Raw genomic sequence first — 27836 nt, 5'->3', positions numbered from 1 at the left:
GTCTGGCACATAGTTAAGTGCTCAATATAAAATGCCAAGAACCTTGTTTCCCAAATAAAAAATCTGAGAATACAGATTCTGGCTGAAGCAACAAAGCAAGTTACTTACAAAGTAAGTAGGAAGGAATAACATAGTTGCACTGCTACATCTACTAAATCACTTGTTTGACTTTACATTAAGTTTTCTTAACCTCAACAGAAGAAATAAAACTGGTGTCCATGTACCTTTTCCCTATGTATGCAAACAAATACATGGGGAAATTCCATCATTCATTCAAATGTCTTTTTGTGGACTTATGTATTAGACACACATCATACCCGATATAAGTCTTTTGATGCTTTCCAGTTGTGCTGTCAACAGTAACTCTTCACACTTTAAGATTTCAAACTGCACTTCATACAACTGAAGTTGCAGATCATAATAATCAGCTTCTAATTGATCCAACTGAGCGATGGCTTCTGTACCGCCCTGCAAACTCTGCATCTGCATTGAAAATAAAAATAAGGACATATCTAGTTTGAGGGAACAAGAAATTAAGCTATGATTAGAAATGAATACTAACTAATCAGACAGGATAAATCCATGAAGCAACTGAACACCAGCAGACAATGTGGGATCAGAGGCTCGTGTACAGATAATTTAAGAACCTACTAAATTTGTGTATAAAGCTGTGTGAACATGTATATTTTTCTCTGAGTACAGTGTTCCTAGCTTTCAAATTCATAAAGGGACAAGAGTCTGTGACTTAAAAGAGGTGAGAATGACGATAATCAAGACTCGGTTAAAAAGGAATAGTACTTACTCCTAAGTGTGGTTAAAAAATTCTTAAGTCAAATGTAATTTTGCTTGCCTGGGTGATATTTAATGTTTCAGTGTTACTTTAGAAACTGTTTGATGTTTAGCATTATACCATGGCAAATACCACTGTCACATCAGGAAGACGTTTTTGTTTTTAAAATAACCTAAGGAGATGTGACATATCAACATTTTTTTTAAAGAACAAAAGTCTCCCCATAATTTAAACCACAGAGTTGTACTGTACTATAAAGCAAGGGATTTGTTTGGGATGGGCTTAATAAATCACATTTGGTCTGTTTCTCCTGAGTCATGTGGTCATGTTAAATTAATGCTAATAAAACTAGTGCAGCCATCATCACAGATATGTATAAAAAGCACAATGCATATATTGTATCATTCAACAGGCATAAACCTGGCAAGAATGACTAACTGACAGCTTTACCAAATCCTCTGAAGAATTCAAACACAATCGAGAACATTCAAAAACAGACTATTAAGGTACTATTAAGGATAACCCCAGGGAAAATGACCCCACAGATAAACATGCCAGACTCCCTGGCCCATTTCAGCCTCACCCTTCCCCTACCATAGGAGACCAATTCCAGTAAGAAATGTTCTTGCAATAGCACATAGTTATAAATCTTACCTCAGCAGCTCTTTTGGGCACCCTATATTGTCATTACAATTCATTCTGGTTAGAATAAAGCTAGTCAATCTGATGAAGACAGTGGCACTCTATTTCAGTCAATAAAATGCTAGCATATCAAGTTTTAAAGTTCAAGACCTTAAGAAAATTCCAGATACCTAGTAACATAAAGGAGAAAGCTAACTAGAAAAGAAGATTAGAGTGGAAATGCCTCAGGTGAAGGAGAGATGGAGCTGAAATCTGTGAAGAGATTCTGAATAGTGTGGAAAAGTTCAGAACAAGTTCTAATTTTTCCTTTAACAACAGTAGCAAATCAGAAAATGTAAGGGAAAAATAAATCCATTAACAAATCTAAATCCATAATTTAAAATCCATTAACAAAAAGATTTTTCTAGATCGTACCCTTAAAATATTACAGATCACCTCATACACTATTTTTTAAACAAGAGTTAGACATGCATATGCACATTCATAGAATATATTTTACATAAAGCTGTATGAATAAAAGCAGTGATGACATTTTGTTCTTCTCTAGAGAATATACAACTTTCACACATACATACTCAATGTATTTAGAAGCCAATGTGGTCAAGCCACAGAATGGGAACAAATATTTGCAAATCATATATTTGATAAGACTTGTATCTGGAATATGTAAAGAACACTTTCAATTCAGTGATTTAGAAAACCCAATTTTAGGGAGTTTCCCGGCAGTCCAGTGGATCCCGCAAGCCTAGCAGCACAGCTCCCACACACACAAAAAAATTTTTAATGGGCAAATGACCTGAACAGACACTTCTCCAAAGAAAATATATAAGTGGCCAATAAGCACATGGAAAGATAATGGACATAAATGCCATCAGAGAAAGGCAAATCAAAGCCACGAGATACCACTTCACACCCACCAGGATGGCTATTATTTTATATATATTTTATATATATATATATATATATATATATATATAAAATATATATAAAAGACTGTTTAGTGTAACGTAAAGAAAGATGTGGAGAAATTCTATCCTTTGTACACTGCTGGTGGGAATGTAAATGGTACAGCTGCTTTGGAAAACAGTCTGATAGTTCCTCAATAGGTTAAATAGCATTTCATGCCAAGATAAATGAAAACCTTGCGCATGGATGTTCACAGCAGCTTTATTCGTAAAGCTCCAAAAGTAGAAAGAACCCCAAAGTTCATCAACTGATGAATGCACAAAACGTGGTGTATCATTCGGCCAAAAAAAGTAAATTAAGTAATGATGCATGCTACAATATGGATGTACCTTGAAAACATTACACTCTGTGGGGGAAAAAGCATTAAAAAAGTTACATCTTTTATGATTCCATTTATATGAAATGTCGAGAACAGCAAATCTATAGAGACAGAAAATAGTTGCCTAGGTGTGGGGAGGACCGAAGGGGAGATAGGAAATGAGTGCTCCTTTTTCTTTTAACAGTTGCTGCCTACAGTCATGCTGGCATGCTGTGAAAATGCCGTAACTCTAACTCTTCTATCAGAGGCCCCATTGTGAAAGTTATCATCATCTCATGGAGGTACTGCAAAATTAACAACTTTCTGTAGAGTCAGAAAAATTTAAGTCTTATACCAAAAAAAAGTCAAATAGCACATCTTATTAAAAAAATTTTTTAAATATATTTTTCTCACGGCTTTTATTACCTCTTCTTTATTTTAATTTTCCCGGTACACGGGCCTCTCACTGTGTGGCCTCTCCCGCTGCGGAGCACAGGCTCCGGACGCGCAGGCTCAGCGGCCATGGCTCACGGGCCCAGCCGCTCCGCGGAATGTGGGATCCTCCCGGACCGGGGCACGAACCCGTGTCCCCTGCATCGGCAGGCGGACTCCCAACCACTGCGCCACCAAGGAAGCCCTGTTACCTCTTCTTTTAGTGCATGTTTCCTCTGTTCCAAACAGATCTCTTTAGCTCTCATCATCTGCAGAGTCTCCTTAGAAACTGCATACTGGAGTTTTTCCATACGTTCAGCAGCTGCTGCCCATGATGCTTTACCAAATTTCTTCTGATCTGCTCGCATTCGATCATATACAGCTATTGATAATTTTTAAAAAGACATTGAGACATTAAGACATGAAACAACTTGATACTAAAGAATTGAAAGTCTTAGATTCCACTGATCACACACTCAAAGATAAACAAACAAATGCTACCCTCATAATAAACTACCTATAACAGCTCTAAAATATAATTCAACAGTATGTTAGATTCTCTCTAATGTCTCCAATAAGAATTTTAAATAGTCATTCTCAGAAATAACTTTCTGAAGATGAAACTGAGTTTTCAGGTTAATTTTAAAACTTACTTAAAAAAATACTCTTTTCACATCGTCCAGTGTTATTAAATTTCTAAGTTTCTATAAAACTTTATTCTGTCACGGTTTTTCCTAGGTATGTTAGTTGAAATCAGAACCATAACTATTAAAGGGCATTTAAAAATTATTTAAATTCATGTACTTTTGAGTTCTCCAAACGTATTTTAATGATAATGGTAGGATGAAATAAATCCTAGACATTAGCATGGAGCTGATTCTGCTAAGGTTAGTGCTGGAGCAAAATCAGTTAGCGCTGGGCTTAACTAACTAAGCCCCAAAGAAGACACCCAACTTCTTCTTGCCACCACACAGAAAAAGGAAGAACTTTTTAGTTTGCCACAATAGAGGCCTCATTCAAGAAACATTTCTTGACAATCAAACACCTAGTATCTTCCAGTTAAAGAAGTTTATCACTGATAATAGCATGGTGCTGGCTCATCTTGGGTCCTTATACAAATGAACCCAACCATCCTATGATCCTTATGCCTAATAGGTCAGACATGCTTTAACTATCATAAAAGAGTCAGGCAATGTGATTACACAGTACCTAATGTAGTCTTTAGATTAGTGTACATTCTCTAGTAGTTTCTTTAATACGTTCAGAGGTGATTAATACTTTTGTAATGCTACTATATCATAACCCTCTTTGCAAGAAGTATCTCAGTAACATTTGCCTCAATTTTTTGACAATAATATGAGTACATACTTGAAAATTAAAACTGTACAGAGAGGCTGATAGTGGAAAAGAGCAGTTTCTCATGCTCAGCTCTCCCCCCACCCTTAATCCCAATGACTAAATGCAACCAACTTGGAACCTGCTCCTGGGTAGTTACCTCCATTCAAGAACGTTACCATTTCTTGATTTAGTCTTAAAAATCTGTTGAGTTCTTATGACAAATGAGCAATCTATTTACTCAGAATCTCCTCTCAATATAGTTCTTTTGGTTTCTCTGGTTTTTCTTTGGCCTTTAAATGCTAACATATTTGAATATTGATCTGATCCTTTATTTTAGGGTTTCTAACAAATAATAACTACTTCTGTTGCTTACATAGCAAAATGATTCTGCCATCTTAAATCTCTATCTTTTAAAAATGTATGATAATATTTATGCAACCATAAGATCAATACAGTAGTGCACTGAAGGGGAAAAAATAACAGCAGGGGGTTTGGAGTTAGACAGTTTGGAGTTAAATTCTCACTTCTACCCATCAACATGTAACTTTCAGAAGAAACTTAACTGTTCTTGGGCTAAATTCCCTTGAATAATAAACATAAGGAAATACAGTACCTCCTCGGAAGACTTGTGGAAATTAAATGAGAGAATAACAGATATTTAAATGTTTCTCTCACTTCACATGGCAATATTAATCAAATACATGGTCTGTTTTGTTTCTTCTCTCCCCCATGCACACGTGACCACAATCACTCATATTTATACGACGTTGTGTTAATTTCAAAGTGCTTTTTCCAAGTGTTCTATTTATCTGCCCAGCAATCCTATAGAATAAGCATGGTATGCATTATCAACACCTTCACCATAGATATGTGAAACTTGGTGACTTAAGACCAAGGTTACACACCTATAAAAGGAGAGTTATATGAGTACCCAAGTTGCTTAAATACCTAGTCTGCTGCTTCTATCATTTTTACCTGAACTTGTAATCATAGCATATAGTCAAACATTCTGCATTAAACAAAAATAGTCTGGAGCCTTATCTCTTGCTTCCCACTTAAGGACTGTGTCTGTGGAGCAGTTCCCTGTCCTAATTCAGTCTCAGGTTGTTACCTACCACAAGAGCTAGTCAATACTTTGTCTTCCAACATCTTTAGATAGAATGTATTCTTCTGCCTAATTGCTGCTCACTTCACCTGGAGTTATTTTCCAACAGCTCAGGAATATGAAGATAATGTAGTAAAGTATGAATACAGAATGCTTGGAATACCCCTAGAACAATATTGGAACACCTCTAAAATAGATTCTTGGGCTTCCCTAGTGGCCCAGTGGTTGAGAGTCCGCCTGCCGATGCAGGGGACACGGGTTCGTGCCCCAGTCTGGGAAGATCCCACATGCCGCGGAGTGGCTGGGCCCATGAGCCACGGCCACTGAGCCTGCGCGTCCGGAGCCCGTGCTCCGCAACGGGAGAGGCCACAACAGTGAGAGCCCCGCGTACCACAAAAAAACAAAAAAAACAAAAAAAAAACAAAAAAACCCCAGATTCTTCTCTCCCTCTGCTGGCAAGAATAAAGATTCTTGCTAAGATGACTGATAACATTAACAGGATAACACCATGTAATAGCACCCTATGGTGATCATTATATGTAAAAAAGCTCTGAAGGCAACAGTCCTGGTGTTTACAAGGAATCATGTTAAATTTGTTTAAAAAACCTTAATGTTCTAACATACATATACCTGTCAGAAAAGGGCCCATTTAAGATGTTTTTAAAAGTTAAGCAGTAAAATTGGGCTACACCTGGCTTTGCATAAGGAAGGAAATAAAGGCCTATTTTACTCCTCTTCTAATATATAGAGAATACAAGGAGATCTTATATAGATCAATAGGGGGAAAACAGCCCAATAGAAAAATAGGCAGAAGACAGTAACTGGGAAAAAAGGAAGGATATGCAAATACCAATTATTACATGAAAACAAAAAAGATGAACACTCAGTAGTAAGCAAAGAAATGCAAATTTTAAAAACATGGTACTACTTTTCATCCATTAAACTGTTTTTTTTTAAGTGACAATGCCAGATGATGCTGAGGAATCAAGGAAAGTATTCTCATTCAGCACAATGGCTTCGAGTGAAACTTTTAAGGAAACGTGGATTTGCTGAAAGAATAACCTGAATAACGACTTTAATGCCAGGTATACAAATAGAGAGATTATTAAAATAATGAATAATTTAAACTGCTTCTCAGGGAGTGGTGGAACGATTTCTGTGGCCTCCTATGGAAGGGAGTTGGAAGGAATGGACCTTGCCAGACAGACCTTGCCAGATGTATCTCTTCATTTGGCTTGATTTGTATCCTTTATAAATTGTAATGGTAAGTATGTGTTTTCCTGAGTTCTGCGAGTGAATTTTTGAACCTAAAAGGGCTGTAGGAACCCCAAATTTGTGGCCAGTTGGTTAGACGTACAGATGGCCTAAGGACACCCCAAATTTGCAAGTAGTGTCTGAAGGGCAGGGAGTCTTGCTGGTGTCTGGGACTTTAAGCTATGACATCTGTAACTGTGAACGATTATTGTCAGAATTGAATTATGCTATACTAATACCCATCACTTTTAATTTTTTTAAAGGTGGGCTATATGTAAACACATATGCCTCGAAAAGACTGAAAGGATGTACCTTAACTTGTTAATAGTGGTCTTCTTTAACTGCTAGGATTATGAGTGGTCTTTAATTCTTTTCTATATAACTATTTTGAACATAAAATACTTAAACCACTCATTTTTGAAAATACCTCCATCCATTTTGAAAATACCTAGCAAAAATAATTCTACTGGGAAACTCACCTTTTTGAGCTTTAGCTGTTATTTCAAAATATTTGACAGTAAGATCTTGAATGGACAGCACAGCCATATGAGCTTTCCGCTGCCAGTCAGCATCTTCTTTTTGTAGACTTTCAATTCTTCGGGGACCCAGGTAATCATTCTCTATAGAAATCTGTAGAGAGAAAAAAGAAAAATGGAAAAATCATTTCTTTCTCTCTTTTAACATTTACTGAACGTTTATATATCAGGCATTGTGCTTGGTACTAAAAGAAAGAATACTTGTTTTTCCCTGCTCTGCAGTAGAAGCTATCAATTTACAAAACAATTAAATTAACAATAATGTTGAAGACAGTTGATGCAGAAATTGTTCCCCCTTCCTCCTCTATCTTCTTCTTCATCCTTCCCTCTTCTATATATAAAGGACATATAACAAAATGTTTAAGACTGATGATTTTCAAGTGCTGGGATGAGAAATTTATTTCCTCCTTTACGATAATTGTATTTTCAGTTTAAGAATTATCTGTGCCAATAAAATGCTTATTTAATCATTGACATAAATAAATAAAATAAGATTGACAATACATAAAAATCAGCCTATCTGCCTACTGAAGGACTCTGGATATAAGTAACAGAAAAACTGGCTATGTATTATTTATAAGAGTCACAACTAAAACAAAAGGACAAAGGAAAGTTGAAAATCAAATGATGGACAGAGGTATGCCAAGCGAATGTCACAGAAGTAACAATATCAATATTAAAATATAGAAAAGCGCTAAACCAGTATGTTAATATGGAAGAAAGTTACAGTCCAGGAAGAACAGCAATAGACCCTCTGTACTGCTTTACCACATACTGAGAAAGAAACTTAAAACTTAAACAATAACACCATATTAGGATGATGGGGAAAAAATATTATAGAGAAAAATGTGCCACCCCTGGCACACTTAAAAAAAAATTGATCAAGTAAGTTATCATACACCACTAAAAAATTATAATGAATTTCAAAAGTAGAAATAATGCAGGTCATAGTCTCTAAACAGTACAATAAATAGAAATCAAAGGAACAGTCTAAAACAGTGATTGAGTCTTGAAGCAACAATATACTGCTACTTAAGCAAATGAAGTCTTCCAGAAAGAGGGAAAAACATATGAGCACTCACTGTAGTGCTCAGCACACACAGAACAATTAATTAGCAATGTTAAGGCGACAGTGGCAAGGTAGAGGACGAGGTCAAGAATGATCCTAGGGTTACTGGGAAAAAATATGTACATGGAATTGCCAAGGATTTCATTTTGCATACTAAGTTTAACTTTGCAAGTCATGTCCAGAGATATAAGCTTGGGTACCCTTGACACACTAGAAGACATTTAAAGCAACGAGAGTGAATGAGTTCATGTAAGGAATTGTAATCATATAAGTAGCAAGATTCAATGGAGGAGAAATCAACACTATCAAACACTGCTTAGGGATCAAGTAGATACACAACCAGTACCCATGGACCTAACAGCATGAACTTGGCGACAACAGTTCTGGAGTACAGGCAAATTCCTTTTGCCTATTAATTCCCACCATATCTTCAGACCTCAGTTCAATTACTGGTTCATGGATGTCATCCCTGACTCATCATTATAGGCAGTATAAGCTCTTCAATCTAAATAATAGCCTTCATTCTTAAGTCTTATCACAATCATACTTTATATTATTTTATATCACCTCCTTTCTGCTCTGAATGTTCCATGAGGGCAGAGAATGCACAAGTGGTTTTTATCTCTGCTTGCTTGCTTTTCACTAGCACACTGCTGGGCATGAACTAGGTAATCTACAATATTTCCTGAATGAGTGAATAAAAATTCACTTCCATACATGTTTTTAATGAGGAGAGAAATGCAGACACATGTATAATACTCTTGAGAAATTTGTGTGAATGAATAGAGGGGAAAAGGGTGGAGAAGAGGATAAGGCTTAAGGGTAGGCACTCTTGCTTTATTTTAATGGGAGATCACAGAGCAGGTTGAGAGGGAGAACCTGTCTTCCCCTGTGAAGAAAGAACCCAGTTATGAAAAGAATATGAACAAGAATTATGCATATGTATAACTGAATCACTTTGCTGTACAACTGAAAGTAACAGAACATTGTAAATCAACTATACTCCAAAATAATATAAAAATTAAAAAAAGAAAGAATCCAGTTAAAAATAAATTGGTAGAGGAGACGGGAGAAGACACAAGATAGCTGTTTTTAGATGGTAGGGTGACAAACCATTTATTGTAGGAAGAGGGTTAGTGAAGTCATGGTGAAACAGGCACACATAATATACTGCTGGTGGAACTATAAATTGATTAAAACCTTTTCTGGAAAGTATTTTATGATACCATAGTCTTTGAACACATTTAGCTGTTTAGATCAGGACAAACTTTACTGAGGTCCATAAATTGCAGGCGGCTTTGAAGGAGGGGTAGGATTTTGACAGTTACATGGGGAGCATATGGGAAAAGAGAACCACCCAAAAGGGATGCTGTAGGTAAGAATTAACCTGAACAAAAGCCTTGAGGTAAGTAAGTAAGTTCAATGCATGGTAAAGGACAGAGAGCAGTCCAGCCTAGCTGGAGTTTAGGTAAAACAGATGAAGGTAGTGGGAGATAACACTAGAGAAGTAGGTTAGATCAATGAGGCGGCTGAGGAGTTTGTATTGCATATGACAGGCAACTGGAAACCACTGAGGGCTTCTCAGCAATAGTAAGGGGCATATTTAGACTTCAGTTTACATTTAAGGTTTTAGAAAACTTGTTTTCTGTAATAAAACCATCAAGGTTTTGTGCTTTCATTTGTTGTGATTACCTTTGATTTTTAAAACAAGTTAAAAAGCAAAAGATTAGTGTTCACAAGTATGAAAAGGAAATTTAATAAATTGATATTATGATAAATTTAATAAATTGTAGCAAAAATTTAAATTCTTACTCGGCACGTTATGATGGAAGTCCTTTTCAATGACATGGTTAAACTTCGTATGTTTATTATACCTAAGACCATAAGCTAGGTTAGCTAAGTTTTTTCCCTGACTTTGAAAGTCAAAATGTATTTAGATTCTATCAACTCCGAAGTTCAACCTTCTGCCTTGTGATGCTGGGGTTCAGGCTCTGAAAACCACATTTAGCCTTTGCCAACAGAAAGGGCTGGAGGAGATTTCAGAGTTGAAGGAAAGAGAAGATTTGCTTCTTCCTATCTGTATCACTTGACTTTCCTGTTTGCTGTTCCTGTGATCATCATCCCAGACTCGCTTCTTCATCCCAGCATCTGCAGTACCTTCTTGAAGGAGTTAACAGAATCGAGTTTGCAGTTTTTTAACCTTCACAGAACTGACCTCATTTGTGTGCCCAAGACAAACCAGCACCTGTCCACCAGTGCCCTATCCCCAGAGATCTGGTCCTCTCCACTGAGATCAGACACACCAGCACTAGAAGAGCAATGTCTTCTTTCTCAGAGGTCAGCTCCACAGGACCTATCCTTTAATAATTACCACCTCTTCCCTTTGTAACCCCCGATCCTAGGAGTGGTGGCTGCTTTTGCAATTAACTCTGATATCTTAAGAGTTGCCTTCTTATCTACCTTGTTAACAACTTTATACCTGGTTCTTAAAATTCCCTCTGTTGAAATAACTGATTTGATCTTCTGGTCAGACCAACAGACACAACTGTGGAACAGAAATGTAATAACCAAAACAGGCAGTGCTCAAAATTCAAAAATCTTAACTCCGATCATGAAGATAGAAACCCTTTTCACTTGCATAAACACTGTACAGAAATGAGAAATCTTGCATTATCTTTTTGAAGAGAAAAAATAATATTAAAAATCTGGTGGTAATTATTTGGCGATAACCTGTTCTTTGTTGTTATTTTTACCTTCATTGTACATGTATATTCAAAAATACAGAAAATAAACATGCTATGCTTTTTAAATGCTGGTTTTTTAACTGACTTCTGAAACTCAGTAGCTAATGCTGCAGCCAACTGTTTAAAAACATAATTACAGTTTACTGTACCTAAGACATTAAGCTAGGATACTGAGTTCTCTTCCTAACTTGGCAAATTTGAAGATGTACAGCATTGGTCAGCTGGATCATGTGCTAATAACAATGACACCTCTGTTTTCAATTTTAGGGCTAGAAAGAAAACAGTGTCTGTTTTTAAGATGGAAAAAAATGAGTTAGTTTAGGTAGCTAGGATAGTGAGACTAGTTTATAAACACAAATTTCTTGGCAAGGAATTGCTTATTATAAAGTACATCACTAGCTTGGATACTGGGTTTTATATGAGAAGCTGAAGTGTTACTTCTGTCTATTGCTGAGATTGTAAGTTAAAAAAAATTCCAATTCTTAGGTGAAACAAATGCCAAGATAAACTTGTGAATATACTGATGTAGTAGAAACCTTAATGTGAATTTTCCAGGCCCAGGAGTCATCTGAAGGTGACTCTTGATTAAGAGAATGACATGACTAGACTTGGCATCATCTATTTCATGCATTTTTACATTCAAAGCAAATATTAAGTGTACTATTCCCAGGTAAGAGTGTGAAATGAGGCATTTTTTGAAGGTAAGAGACATCTAAAGACAAGGAAACCAAAGGAAAAAATAGTTGAGGTAAGAGATAAGTACCTTAATGTATAGTGGTAGCACTATATATTTCATAGTGTACGTGGCAGAGTATATAGTGGTCCAGTGGTGTAAAAATTGCATACTGCACAAAACCAGGGGGTTTGCCAAGCCATGCGTACTGCTGCATATGCCCATCTGTCTGCTGGAATAAGGTGACTTTTTCTATTTCACAAAAAGACACCTATAGATTTGCCTGGTCCTGGGGAAGGGTGGAGGAAGAAGAGTACATTCAAGTTTCAACTAGAAGACAGCTGAATTGCAAAATGACATGACTGGCTACAAAGGGGAGGGAAAAGCTGAGGGTGTCTTCTAGTTTCTAGCTTATGTACTTTCAGCAAATCATTAGAAATAAGTTGGACAATGTGTCTGAAGTGCTTATAGTTAATCCAGGAAGACTATCAGTAGGTCACCGTGCTAACCCTGACTCGTTAAGACACTGGGCCTAAAAATCTAGAGAGGATCATCTAGTTTATTTATTTTTATTTATTTATTTAAGCTTTTTTCTTTGGTCACGCCACGCAGCTTGCAGGATCTTAGTTCCCCGACTAGGGATTGAACCTGGGCCCCGGCAGTGAAAGTCCTATCCACCGGACCACCAGGGAATCTCCCAAGCATCATGTAGTTTAAATCTCATTTTATGGATGAAAAAACTGGGGCCCAGAGAGAATGTAACTTTGAATTTAGTGTGCTCCATCCCTTAGCTGTTTCAAATTTTATTCGACACGTGGTTCTCAAACTTCGTATCAGAATTACCGGGAAGACTTGTTAAAACAAAGATTGCTGAGCTTCTCCCTAGAGTTTCAGCAAAGGAGATCTGAGGTGAGGCCTAAGAATCTGTATTTTTAACAAGGTTCTAGGTGATACTGATGCTCCTCGTCTGGGGGTCACATTTTAAGAACCAGCGTATTAGAGTCTGGGAGCTTCCGAAAGAGGTGTGTATTTTAAAGAGGCTAAAGGTCAAATTCCATAGGATGAGATAGCATTCTAGCCCCTGACCATCATTCCTCTCCTACAAATCCTTAGACTGAGGCATATCAAACAATTCACACCCTGTGGTATAACTAAATGAGCAGGCTTTGCAGTCAAACATGTGTTTCAATCCCAGCCATGCCACTTATTGGCCTCCACTCATGGTGCTGGGTTGGTGATTCAGTATGTTTGAATAACTTATTGTGACTAAAAGCCCTAGTATTATGCCTGTTCACTATACCATTCCTGTTTTTATATATCTATCTGGAATATTCTCAATCTCCAATACAGACATATGTACTCACTTCCTACTGAATTCTTATTCTTCAGTGGTGAAGCGTGATCATCCGCCTTTTTCCATATATCTTCAGGCAATGGTGATCACCTCATTTTGTGTCTCTACATAAACTTGTACATACTGCTCATTTTTCTTTTAAAAAATCATGAGTTATAATTTACATACAACAAAATGTACCTGTTTTAAGTGTAAATTTTGACAAATATATATACCCGTGATAACAGGCACCATAATCAAGATTTGAAGCACATCAATCTCCCCAAAGGATTCTGTTACACCCGCTTCCTCTCAGTGGATCTCCCTGGCCCCAGCCCAGGCAACAGCTGTTTAGGACAATCTTCTAGAATTCCATGTAAATGGAGGCACAGTTTGTCTGGCATCTTTTGCTCAGCACATACTCTTCGTCTGGCATCCTTGCTCAGCACAATTTTTTATAATCTATTTAATCAGGATTTAATTTACATACACTGTGTTCAAGTAAATCCATCTAAAGTGCTCAATTTGATGAGTTTTGATTGCTGTATGCACCCAAGAAACAACCACTACAATCATGATACAAAACATTTCCATCACCTCCAAAACATGTTCGTACTACTTTGCCATCCATACCTTCTCGTACTGCTTTGCCATCCATACCTTCACACATATACAGGACTGTTTTGTTTATCCATTTTATCCACATTTTGTTTATCCATTCACCTGTCGATGGTTATTTGGGTTGTCCCAGTTTGGGGCTACCGGGAATACAGTTGGCATGAACACTGGTATGTAAGTCTTTTTTGTGAACAGATGTTTTCGTTTCTCTTGTATAAGTAACTAAGAGACAAACAGCTGAGTTGTAAGGTATTGTACAGTTGACCCTTGAACAACATGGATTTGAACTGCATGAGTCCACTTACATGCAGATTTTTTTCCCCATAAATATTACAGTGCTACAAGATCTGCTGTTGGTTGAATCCACGGATGGGGAACGATGATCTGGAAAGCCACTTTGGGACTTAAGCATCTGAAAATTTTGGTACCATTGGCGGGTCCTGGAACCACACCCAAGGGTTGTTCAAAGATCAACCATATATGTTTAACTTTTGAAGAAAGCGCCAAACTGTTTTCCAAAGTGGTTGTACGACTTTAAAATTCTGTTAGCAATGTATGAAAATTCCACTTACTCTACATCCTCACTAGCCCTTGGGAGGGCCAGAATTTTTTCATTATACTCACTTCAATGGGTATGTAATAGTATCTCACTGTGGTACCAATTTGGATTTCCTAGATGAGTATGTTGAGCATCTTCACATGTGATTATTAGCCATTTCTTTGTGTCTTTTTAAATATTTAGCTCATATTGAAAATTTTGGGGTTTTGTCTTACTGAGTTGTACAGTTCCTCTTTCAGATGTATTACAAGTTATTTTCTCTCAGTGTGTGGCCTCCTCATTTTCTTAATCTTTAAAATAGCAAAAGTATTTAATTTTAATTTTAGTGAAGTCCAATTTTATCTTTTTTTTTTTAGCTGAAGTTTTCTGCATCCTATCTAAAAAACCTTTGTCTTTCCTTCTGAAAGACTGTAAAAACTTCCTAGTTTTGTTATAAAAGTTTTATACTATGAGCTTTATGTTTGGGTCTAACACGTATTTCAAATTAATTTTTGTGTATGGTATAAGATAAGGAAGCCTGGACCTCATTATTTCTATATGGGTATCCACTTCTAGCACCATCTGTCGATAAGACTATTCTTTCTCCCCACTGAATTGCCTTGTCACCTTTGTAGAAAACTAACTGACTATATAACCACAGGTTTATTTCTGGATTCTGTTTAGTTCCATTCATTTACACATCTATCCTATACTATCACCACAATGTCTGGATTTCTCTAGCTATTTTATAATTGGCTGGTTAGTTTAAAAAAAAAAACACCCTACTGGAATATTAATTTGAATCTACAGATCAGTTGAGAACTGACATCTAAACATTATTGATTATTGTTAATAGATTATCTTCCAATCTATTAACATGGTCTATCTCCCATTTATTTAGGTATGCTTTAATTTTTCTCATCAAAATCTTATAATTTTTCAGTATATAGTCCTTTCATATATTTTATAAAATTTATCCCTAAACATTTCATGTTCAGAGATGCTAATGTAAAAGGCATTTAAAAATTTTTGATTTCAACTTCATTTCTGGAAGATAGAAAATGCAATTGAATCTTTAATACTGACCTTGTAACTAAACTTACAGATTTCCAGTAGCTTTTTTAGATTCTTAATTTTTTTTACATGTGTGATCACATGATCTACAAACAAATAATCTACTTTTTTTCTAATTTATATATGCCTTTTATTTTTTTTTTTTTTTTGCTTTATTGAACTGGCGACAAACTCCAGAGAAATACTGAATAAAAGTTGTGGGAGCAGACAATCTTACCTAGTTACCAATCTTAGGGGGGGAAGAATTCAGTCATTCACCATCATGTATGATGTTAGACAGGCTTTCCACACATACCCTTTATCAGCTCAAAGAAGTTCCCTTCTCTTCCTAGGTTGCTGAGATTTTACCATGGATGGGCAATGAACTTTTTATCAAGTGCATTTCTGCACCCAGACATGTTGATTTTTTTCCTTTATTAATAATATGGTGAGTTACATTGATTAGTTTTTGTAATGTTAAACCAATCTTGCCTTTCTAAGATAAACCCTAATCACAGTATATTATTGAATCCTATTTTTCAATATTATGTTAAGAATTACTGCATCTACATTCATGAGGGACATTTATCTGTAGTTTTCTTTTTTTCTATAATGTCGTTTGATTTGTATAATGCTGGCCTCAAAAATGAGTTGGGAAGTGTTCCCTCTTTTAAATCCTCCAATGATCCTTTACCTGGCCCTGGAGTTTTCTTTGTGAGAAGGTTTTAAATTATGAATTCAACTTTGTTAATACAGAGCTACCAAATTTTTTCTATTTTTTCTTGACTCTGTTTTGACAATTTGTATTTCTCTAAGAAGTGTGTCCATTTCATCTTAAGTTGTAGAATTTTTTGGCACAAATTTGTTCACGTTCTCTTACTAGCTCATCATCATAGTTGATGGGGCATTTGAGGGGCAATGCAGTAAAATACGATTTTTACCTTTGAAAATGTTAACAGTTTAAGAAATATGTTGTCTGTTCCTCCTCACCTATACTCTGCTTCCCAGGGGAAAAAAATGGAGTAATAACTGACGCTAGTGGACAATATAGCCTGACAAGAAGGTTCAATCCATTTGCTAATATTAGTACTCAATACAAACCATGATATAATATGAAAGCAAAAATTCACATAGATTCTGATAATCAGTGTTAAGCTGTATATAGATTATCTCAGCTAAACACTGCAGCTTAGTATAGAAGTAGATGGGGCCTCCATGTATATCATCCAGTTCATCCCTAGCCTTCCAGTCAAGTTTTCAATGGACAAATATCCATAGTTCATTTTTTTTAAATTGGAGGAAACTGTAGTGTCTAAAAATTCTTAGTTACTAGTTACCATTTTACCCAAAATGCCAAGTTTATGATAAAACTGACTTAACAACACAATATTTTTCGAAAGTATTAATAAAGGAGAGTGTGTCAATTATGTGACAGTCTGTATTGCTCCATATCTTGACTCATTAGTAAAGGGAAAAAGACAGACATGCTTTACCTTGTAATAATTTTTCAAATATTATACTACTCATTCTTGCCCCCAAGCACAAAGTTTTCAGAATAGGTGGCAATTTCCCAGATATAAATTTCGTAAATAATGTTCCAAATTCACACATTAATACACAAAATGTTTTTTAATATCCTAGTTCAGCAATATTTCCATGTGAATTAAACACAGCAACATTGATTTGAGGTCAGCTATAAAACCAAACCCTTAACACTTGCCTCAAAAAAAGTAATATATATTTTACACACAAAAGTAAATGTCATGAATTTTAAAGCTGTACCATTAATGCCTTGTAACTTTCAAAACAAGGTCTTCCCAAAACAAATGTTCTCAAAACTCCTACTAAATAAGTCTAAGACTAGATAATACCCAAAACATTAAAAGGGAGACAGGAGTAGATAGAGAGGGGAAAAAAAGCACAGGAAAGGAGGAAAGATGAGAATCTCAATGTATTTACAAATTTTCTAGGCTTTTCTCAGCCCTGGCTACTCAGCAAAGTCGCCTTTTCAGATGCTTTTAAAATGAGGTGTTCAGGCTCTATGTATCACAAAACTACCAGACTAGAATCTCTGGGGACAATCGATCAGATATTTACATTTATAAAAGCTCCTCTAATAATTAAAATGTATAGCCAGCCACGCTGAGAACTATGAAACAGGCAGGTTACTATTTAGATTTAAAAAAAAATACCTTGATCTGCTGTCTTCGTAGCATGGCAAGTTCTCGCATGTCTCGGAATGGCTGTAGTAAATACTGATAGAGTTCAGTTGTGGCTTCTGCAAGGCTGCTGTAGGCTTCATCCTCCATCTGATACAAGTCCAGAAGCTCTACCATGCTCTCTGTATTCTTGTGCTTATCCAAGAGCTGTGGAACAAGAAAATTTCACTACAAAGAAATCCATCTGTAATAACCTATAAAACCTGCAAATTCCCTATCATCTCAGGACCTTGGAACTCTGAAATGCAGAACTAAAGAGAATGAGGAGCACTAATTGCTTTCATCACTTATCTCCATGCCTTAGGTGTCTTACTACAAGACCACTGCCTAAACATCCTTTTCTAACTACTGTTACCATATTATTCCTGTTCTCTGCATTTTCTGGAATTCCATACTATCTGCCTACCCTTAACTCTTAAAATTTTTTTCCCAGCATCTAGTAGCTTTCTCCATACTTATATAATCATTGCTAATCTACAAAGTAGTTATCAACTCTTGCCAACATTATTTTACTAATTTCCCCAAATAATCTTGCCACTCTTTTCCTCCTCCAAATTTGGAACATTCCTTCAAAAACTTCAACTCATGCCTATCACTTCCTTCAAACTCTAGGTGAAAACACCCCTCAACTCTATTGAAGAGTTTAAAACTGACTATAATAGATTTTTATAACTTTCTTACTTTGCATTCTTTGATACTCATGTGTATATGTATGTTTATAAAGATATTCATTCATTTCTCAACAAGTAAGGACTGAGCATCTTAATACATGTTAGGCACTGGGCATACAAAAACATGGTTCCTTTCTTCGGTTTGCAAAGCAGAAATAGAGAGACAGATGCAGAGAACAAACGTATGGACACCAAGGGAGGAAAGTGGGGGTGGGATGAACTGGGAGACTGGGACTGACATATATATGCTAGTATGTATAAAATAGGTAACTAATAAGAACCTGTTGTATAAAAAATAAATTAATTTTTTTAAAACAACATGGTTCCTTTCTTCATGGAGTTTACTGTGTAGTAAATAAGCAAACTAAATAAAGTTTTAAAAAATTACAAACTGTGATAAATGCTATGAAAATTATTACTTTTTAAAAAGTAAAGAACAGGGCTTCCCTGGTGGCGCAGTGGTTGAGAGTCCACCTGCCGATGCAGGGGACACGGGTTCGTGCCCCGGTCCGGGAGGATCCCACATGCCGCGGAGCGGCTGGGCCCGTGAGCCATGGCCGCTGAGCCTGCGCATCTGGAGCCTGTGCTCTGCAACGGGAGAGGCCACGGCAGTGAGAGGCCCGCGTACCACCAAAAAAAAAAAAAAAATTTAAATAAAAAGTAAAGAATAAAAGTAACACAATGGGGGCTTCCCTGGTGGTGCAGTGGTTGAGATTCCGCCTGCCGACGCAGGGGGCGCGCGTTCGTGCCCCGGTCCGGGAGGATCCTGCATGCCGCGGAGCGGCTGGGCCCCGTGAGCCATGGCCGCTGAGCCTGCGCGTCCGGAGCCTGTGCTCCGCAGCGGGAGAGGCCACAGCACTGAGAGGCCCGCGTACCGCAAAAAAAAAAAAAAAAAAAAAAAAGTAACACAATTAAACAATGGGTGCCAAGAGAAAGAATAAAAGGTGGGGAGATGGTGAAAAACTATGACCTAGTTCAGAGCAGGTTAGAGAGAAAAGGCTATCCACGGAAGCTTAAGCTGAAATTTAAAGAACCTTTGAATGAACCATGTGGCAAGACACTATTTTATTTTTATTTATTCATTTTTGGCCATGCTGCATGGCTTGTGGGATCTTAGTCCCCAGGGATTGAACCCAGGCCCACAGCAGTGAAAGCACTGAGTCCTTACCACTGGACCGCCAGGGACTCCCAGGACACTATTTTATATACTTATTCTTGGTGTCCATTTACTTGGTGACAGTCTCATCTCCTCAAAAGCACAAAATTCTGCTATTCTTTCTCATACCTAAAGTTTCCACTACTATCCTCTTTCCCAGCTTCTTGCTTTGGTTATCATATTGTGTTGTACATATTACAGTTGACCCTTGAACAACTGTAATATGGGGTTAGGGGCGCCAACCCCTGCCTAGTTAAAAATCAGCATATAACTTTACAGACAACCCTCCCTCCCAATCCACAGTTCTGCATACAAGTATTCAAAAAATGAAATACACAGGTATAAATCTAATTATGTACAGAATCTATGAGGAAAATTACACAACTCTGATGAAAGAACTCAAAGACCCAAATTAAATGGAAGTATTCCACATATGGATTGGAAAACTCAGTACTGTCAAGGTGTCAGTTCTTCCAAACTTGATCTATAGGATCAATGCAATGCCATTTAAAGTCTCAGCAAGTTATTTTGTGGATATCAACAAATGAATTCTCAAGTTTATATGGAAAGGCAAAAGATCCAGAATAACCAACACAATATTGACGAACAAAGTTAAAAGACTGACACTCTCCATTCAACTTCACTAGTTATTATAAATCTACAGTAAACAAGACAGTGTGGTATTGGTAAAAGAATAGATCAATGGAAGAGATTCCAAAAGTAAACCCCCCCACACACAGTCAAGTAATCTTTTGACAAAAGAGCAAAGGGAATTCAATGAAGAGATCAGCCTTTTCAACAAATGGACATCCGCGTACGAAAGAAAAAAGAAATCTACAGACCTTAACTCAAAAATTAACTCAAAATGGATTACAAACCTAAATGTAAGATGCAAAGTTATAAAACTCTTAGAAAATAACACGGGAAAATCTAGGTAAGCTTGGGTTTGATGACTTTTTAGGTATAACACAAAAGCACAATGCTTTTCTACTCAATTTTTCTATAAACCTGAAAGTGATAAAACAGTCTATTAACTTTTTTTTAGTCTATTAACTTTTAAATGATAGCAAACCTATTTAAAGACATAGTTTTATATTTCACTGTATGCATGCTTTTTATTTTTTAAATAAAACCGAGAATCATTAAAAATAAATCTGTAATATCCAATTAACACTGATTTTCATCCCTGTTAAGCCCTACTGTTTTAAGGTGATCAGACTAATCAAACAATATCTTTCTGCTTTGTTAACAAGTAGTTTTCGGTAGGTTGGTTTTATTTGTTGTTTGATTTTAATAGAGGTCCACTAAAAGACAGAAATCAATTCAAACATCAGGGATTTTAACAACAGATAACACATAAATAATTTACAGATGCAGACAGAGGCCAGACCAAGTGGGATCTTGCTTTATGCCGAAAGCAAAGAGATGCCATAAAAGGACTGTTGTTTTGTTTTTCCTTCAAAAACCTCTCTGGTTCCAGGGAAGCATTAGGGAATAAATACTTTCCCAAGTAAGGGAATCTTGACTTTTATTCTGAAGGATAAAAAGGGATAAAAGTGTAAAGGGAAGACTGGGTTAGAAAGACAGAAGGGCATATCCCTGGATACCATAAAATAAGGTTTACAAAATGGAGTAAACAGAGAAAGGGAACATAATGAAAGACAATTCTGGAGACACTAACATACATGATAGACCTGAGTTATACTACAGTGGTGAGAAGGGGCACCAGAGTGGATGTAGATAGATCAGTTCATAATCTCCTGGGTCAGTCCATGTAAGCCTAGATTGGAGGAAGAGAAAAGCAAAGATTTAAGAAATGCTTTGGAGATAAAATTAACAGGACTTGATGAAAGACTGGATTTTCTCTTTACCCTAAGGTCTTTGGTATTCATTGATACAGAGAACACAGGAATAGAAACAGGTTTTTAGAGGCAAAAATTATGGATTCAGAGACACTGTGTCCAAAGTGTTTTTTAGATATCCATGAGGAGAGGTCATGAAGGGAATGCAAAATGTCCAAGATAAACCTTATCTTTAAAAAATCTAACTAGGGAAACAAACAAACAGACATGTAAGTAAAATACTGACTGTAGAAGACAATCACAGTTCATAGTGGGCTAAAGCAGCTGAAAAAGATGTTCTAAAGCTAGGATTTGAACTGGGTCTCGAAGGATGGGAAGTGCTAGACAGGTGAAGAAGAGCAACCCAGTCTGGAGAAATCACATGAATAAAAAGCGTCACACAATTGAATCCTGGATGGGAGGACGGGGGTGGCAGAGTGCCGTGCTCCCTGGGGTAGAGGGTACACACTACTGAGCAGGACATCACATTGAGACTGTAAAAGCAGCACATTCTAATAAGCAGTGAAACCAATGATGAAGTAGAAAAAAAGAATGATGCATTCGATCAATGGGACCTGTTTGATTTTTAGTTTACAAAGTTAAACTTGTCTAAATAACCATATTAAAGTCATGGTCATTTAGTACCTGGTTACTTGAAGCATGGTCTGGGATCAGCAACATCTGATTACTTGTTAGTATAGAACCTCAGAGCCCACTCCAGATCCCAGAATCAGAATGAGTGATGAGTATGCAGAGCAAAGTTTCAGAAGCACTGCTTCAGTAAACACCTTATATGGCCACATTAACTACAACATGAGGCAAAAGTCTCTGTAAATTATACAAATTATATAGTCCATTTTCAAACTGAATTTTCAAACTGAAAACTGTAGAATTACGTTATGTAACTTGTTTTTTCCTGGATCTAAAATCATTTTCCCCTCTCACTCTTTCTCTTACTATTTAAGTATTATTTTATTTTAGCTCAATTACCACTATTCAGACTAAAATTAAGCCAAAACTCCCATTTCTCATGGTTCAGTTCCCTATTAAAGCATTTTTAGCTAATCTAAAAAAAAAAGTTACTACTGAAGCCAACCCCAGAACGATCTTCATCTTTAGAAGACAGGTACAGGGACTTGCCCTGGTGGTGCAGTGGTTAAGATTCTGCCTGCCAATGCAGGGGACACAGGTTCAATCCCCGGTCCAGGAAGATCCCACATGCCGCACAGCAACTAAGCCCGTACGCTACAACTACTGAGCCTACGCTCTAGAGCCCGTGAGCCACAACTACTGAAGCCTGCGTGCTGCAACTACTGAAGCCCGTGTGCTGCAACTACTGAAGCCTGAGCACCTAGAGCCCATGCTCCGCAACAAGCCACCACAATGAGAAGCCCGTGCACTGCAACCAAGAGTAGCCTCTGCTCACCGCAACTAGAGAGAAAGCCCGCGTGCAGCAACAAAGACCCAAAGTGGCCAAAAAAAACAAAAAGAAAATCCTGTTTAAAAAAAAAAGACAGGTACAAAGAGACAAAGTCAGCCTGGCCTTACCTCCAGGCCTGGCCAGGATCTTACCTCTAATACATGGGCCATTCAATGAAACTGGATGTTTAAAAGCAATAATTCACCCCCCACCCCTGGCAAATACATTAAATAAATAAATAAATAAGAATAAACAGGGCTTCCCTGGTGGCGCAGTGGCTGAGAGTCCACCTGCCGATGCAGGGGATGCGGGTTCGTACCCTAGTCCGGGAAGATCCCACATGCCACGGAGCGGCTGGGCCCGTGAGCCATGGCCGCTGAGCCCGCGCGTCTGGAGCCTGTACTCCGCAACGGGAGAGGCCACAACTGTGAGAGGCCCGCGTACCGCAAAAAAAAAAAAAAAAAAAAGAATAAACAAAAAAATAAAAGCAATGGCCATTAAAATCATCAAATTAAATAACTCCCTTCATTCTGATGTGTTTACTTGTTTTTTTTAAAATTATAATTTAGCCTTTTACGACTACAAAGAAACAGTGAAATGATCATGAAGATATTCCAGTTCTTTTGATAGAATTCTATCCATTAATTTAAAAACTAGCAATTGAGAATCCCAATTTAGAATAAACTGAAAAATCACAAGAGAAACAGAATTCAGTAAGGTGTTATAATTTACATGCAGAAACCAACAGCCCCTTTCATATTAAATACAAAACAACCAGCCAGGATTCCATCTGCAACAAAACAGAAAAATACCTAGGAATAAACTTCAATCTTTTAAGAGCCATGTAAATAAAATGTTAAGGTACAAAAAAAGTAAATAAATGGAAGAGTAAAAATATCAATTCTCACTAATCTATAAATTTCACATGGTAATAAAACAACCTCTTCACACTTTCATGGCATAAGAAAAGGCCAATTTTAAAGTTCACATGGAGGGGGTGCCTTCAAGATGGCAGAGAAGTAAGACGTGGAGATCACCGTCCTCCCCACAAACACATCAAAACTACATCTACATGTGGAACAACTCCTACAGAACACCGACTGAATGCTGCCAGAAGACCTCAGACTTCCCAAAAGACACCCTCAGGTGACCTACCCACAGAGGCGGGACCAAATCCAAAGCTGAAACGCAGGAGCTAAGTGAACAAAGAAGAGAAAGGGAAATCTCTCCCAGCAGCCTCAGGAGCAGCGGATTAAATCTCCACAATCACCTTGATGTACCCTGCACCTGTGGAATACCTGAATAGACAACAAATCATCCCAAAATTTAGGTGGTGGACTTTGGGAGCAACTGTAGACTTGGGGTTTGCTTTCTGCATCTAATTTGTTTCCAGTTATATGTTTATCTTAGTTTAGTAGTTACAGCTTATTATCATTGGTAGATCTGTTTACTGATTTGGTTGCTCTCTTCCTTTTTTAATTCATATATATATATATATATATATATATATAAAACTTTCTTTTTTCTTTCTTTTTTTTTTTTTTTTTTTTGCGGTACGCGGGCCTCTCACTGCTGTGGCCTCTCCCGTTGCGGAGCACAGGCTCCGGACGCGCAGGCCCAGCGGCCATGGCCCACGGGCCCAGCCGCTCCGCGGCACGCGGGATCCTCCCGGACCAGGGAATGAACCCGCGTCCCCTGCATCGGCAGGCGGACCCCCAACCACTGCGCCACCAGGGAAGCCCCTCTTTTTTCTTTTTGTGAGTGTGTATGTGTATGCTTCTTCGTGTGATTTTCTCTGTATAGCTTTGCTTTTGCCATTTGTCCTAGGGTTCTGACTGTCCATTGTTTCTTTTTAGTATAGTTTTTAGGGCTTGTTATCATCGGTGGATTTGTTTTTTGGTTTAGCTGCTCTCTTCCTTTCTTTTCTTCTTTCTATTACTTTTTTTAAAATAATTTTTTCTATTTTAATGACTATTTAATTAATTATTTAAATTTCATTCTTTCTTTTTTTGTCTCCCTTTTCTTCTGAGCCGTGTGGCTGACAGGGTCTTGGGGCTCTGGCCGGGTAGCAGGCCTGAGCCTCTGAGGTGGGAAAGCCAAGTTTAAGACTATGGTCCACTAGAGACCTCCCGGCCACACATAGTATCAAACAGCAAAAGCTCTCCCAGAGATCTCCATCTCAACGCTAAGACCCAGCTCCACTCAACGACCAGCAAGCTACAGTGCTGGACACCCTATGCCAAACAACTAGCAAGACAGGAACACAACCCCACCCATTAGCACAGAGGCTGCCTAAAATCATAACAAGTTCACAGATACCCCAAAACACACGACCGGACATGGTCTTGCCCACCAAAAAGACAACATCCAGACTCATCCACCAGAACACAGGCACCAGTCCCCTACACCAGAAGTCTACACAACCCACTGAACCAACCTTTTACCCTCTGGGAGCAGACACCAAAATCAATGGGAACTACAAACCTGCAACCTGGGAAATGCAGACCCCAACAGAGTAAGTTAAGCAAAATGAGAAAACAGAAAAATACACAGCAGATGAAGGAGCAAGGTAAAAACCCACCAGACCAAACAAATGAAGAGGAAATAGACAGTCTACCTGAAAAACAATTCAGAGTAATGACAGTAATGACCCAAAATCTTGGAAACAGAATGGAGAAAACAGAAGAAATGTTTAACAAGGGCCTAGAAGAACTAAAGAGCAAACAATGATGAACAACACAATAAATGAAATTAAGAATTTTCTCTAAAAGGAATCAATAGCAGAAAAACTGAGGCAGGAGAACCGATAAGTGATCTGTAAGATAAAATAGTGAAAATTACTACCGCAGAACAAAATAAAGAGAAAAGAATGAAAAGAATTGAGGCCAATCTCAGAGACTTCTGGGAAAACATTAAATGCACCAACATTCGAGTTATTGGGGTCCCAAAAAGAAGAAGAGAAGAAGAAAGGGACTGAGAAAATATCTGAAGAGATTATAGTTAAAAACTTCCCTAATATGGGTAAGGAAATAATCAAGTCCAAGAAGCGCAGAGAGTCCCATACAGGATAAACCCAAGGAGAAACACGCCAAGACATATATTAATCAAACTATCAAAAATTAAATACAAAGAAAAATATTAAAAGCAGCAAGGGAAAAGCAATAATTAACACACAAGGGAATCCCCAAAAGGTTAACAGCTGATTTTTCAGCAGAAACTCTGCAAGCCAGAAGGGAGTGGCAGGACATGTTTAAAGTGATGAAAGGAAAAACCTACAACCAAGATTACTCTACCCAGCAAGGATCTCATTGAGATTCGATGGAGAAATTAAAACCTTTACAGATAAGCAAAAGCTAAGAGAATTCAGCACCACCAACCCAGCTCCACAATAAATGCTAAAGGAACTTCTCTAGGCAGGAAACACAAGAGAAGGAAAAGACTTACAATAACAACCCCAAAACAATTAAGAAAATGGTAATAGAAACATGCATACCTATAATTAAATGTAAATGGTTTAAATGCCCCAACCAAAAGACACAGACTGGCTGACTGGAAACAAAAACAAGACCTATACGTATGCTGTCTACAACAGTTGTCAACAACTTCAGACCTAAGGACCCATACAGACTGAAAGTGAGGGGACGGAAAAAGATATTCCATGCAAATGAAAATCAAAAGAAAGCTGGAGTAGCAATTCTCTTATCAGACAAAATAGACTTTAAAGACTATTACAAGAGACAAAGGAGGACACTACATAATGATCAAAGGATCGATCCAAGAAATAAGAATTGTAAATATTTATGCATCCAACATACGAGCACCTCGATACATAAGACGAATGCTAACAGCCATAAAAGGGGAAATCGACAGTAACACAATAATAGTAGGGGACTTCAACACCCCACTTTCACCAATGGACAGATCATCCAAAATGAAAATAAATAAGGCAACAAAAACTTTAAATGATACATTAAACAAGATGGACTTAATTGATATTTATAGGTCATTCTGTTCAAAAACAGCATATTACACTTTCCTCTCAACTGCTCATGGAACATTCTCGAGGATAGATCATATCTTGGGTCACAAATCAAGCCTTGGTAAATTTAAGAAACGTGAAATCGTGTCAAGTATCTTTTCCGACCAAAATGCTATGAGACTAGGTATCAATTACAGGAAAAAAATCTGTAAAAAATACAAACACATGGAGGCTAAACAATACACTACTTAATAACCAAGAGATCACTGAGAAAATCAAAAAATTCCTAGAAAGAAATGACAATGAAAACACGACGACCCAAAACCTATGGGACGCAGCAAAAGCAGTTCTAAGAGGGAAGTTTATAGCAATACAATCCTACCTCAACAAACAAGAAACATCTCAAATAAACGACCTAACCTTACACCTAAAGCAATTAGAGAAAGAAGAACCAAAAAAAAAAACCCCAAAGTTAGTAGAAGGAAAGAAATCATAAAGATCAGATCAGAAATAAATGAAAAAGAAATGAAGGAAACGATAGCAAAGATCAATAAAACTAAAAGCTGGTTCTTTGAGAAGATAAACAAAATTGATAAACCATTAGCCAGACTCATCAAGACAAAAAGGGAGAAGACTCAAATCAATAGAAATGAAAAAGGAGAAATAACAACTGACACTGCAGAAATACAAAGGATCATGAGAGATTACTACAAGTAACTCTATGCCAATAAAAAGGACAACCTGGAAGAAATGGACAAATTCTTAGAAATGCACAACCTTCCGAGACTGAACCAGGAAGAAATAGAAAATATAAACAGACCAATCACAAGCACTGAAATTGAAACTGTCATTAAAAATCTTCCAACAAACAAAAGCCCAGGACCAGATGGCTTCACAGGAGAATTCTAGCATTTAGAGAAGAGCTAACAGCTATCCTTCTCAAAACTCTTCCAAAGTATAGCAGAGGGAAGAACACTCCCAAACTCATTCTACAAGGCCACCATCACCCTGATACCAAAACCAGACAAGATGTCACAAAGAAAGAAAACTACAGGCCAATATCATTGATGAACATAGATGCAAAAATCCTCAACAAAATACTAGCAAACAGAATCCAACATCACATTAAAAGGATCATACATCATGATCAAGTGGGGTTTA

At 37.3% G+C, this 27836-nt stretch overlaps 1 protein-coding gene across 1 annotated transcript in view; it reads right to left on the bottom strand.

Annotated features, from left to right (window-relative positions):
• The window catches only part of JMY (junction mediating and regulatory protein, p53 cofactor), a 78626-nt gene that overhangs the window by 30205 nt on the left and 20585 nt on the right, over positions 1 to 27836 (bottom strand). Inside the window, exons 2-5 of the mRNA XM_079916970.1 lie at positions 17582 to 17755; positions 7305 to 7455; positions 3341 to 3510; positions 318 to 483 (exon numbers count right to left, since the gene is read on the bottom strand). Coding sequence (XP_079773096.1) covers positions 318 to 483; positions 3341 to 3510; positions 7305 to 7455; positions 17582 to 17755 — 661 coding nt within the window. The remainder of the gene's footprint in view (positions 1 to 317; positions 484 to 3340; positions 3511 to 7304; positions 7456 to 17581; positions 17756 to 27836) is intronic.

This window comes from Stenella coeruleoalba (genome assembly GCF_951394435.1).
Source record: "Stenella coeruleoalba genome assembly, chromosome: 3".
Taxonomy (NCBI): domain Eukaryota; kingdom Metazoa; phylum Chordata; class Mammalia; order Artiodactyla; family Delphinidae; genus Stenella; species Stenella coeruleoalba.
This window is presented reverse-complemented; position numbering and strand designations above follow the sequence as displayed.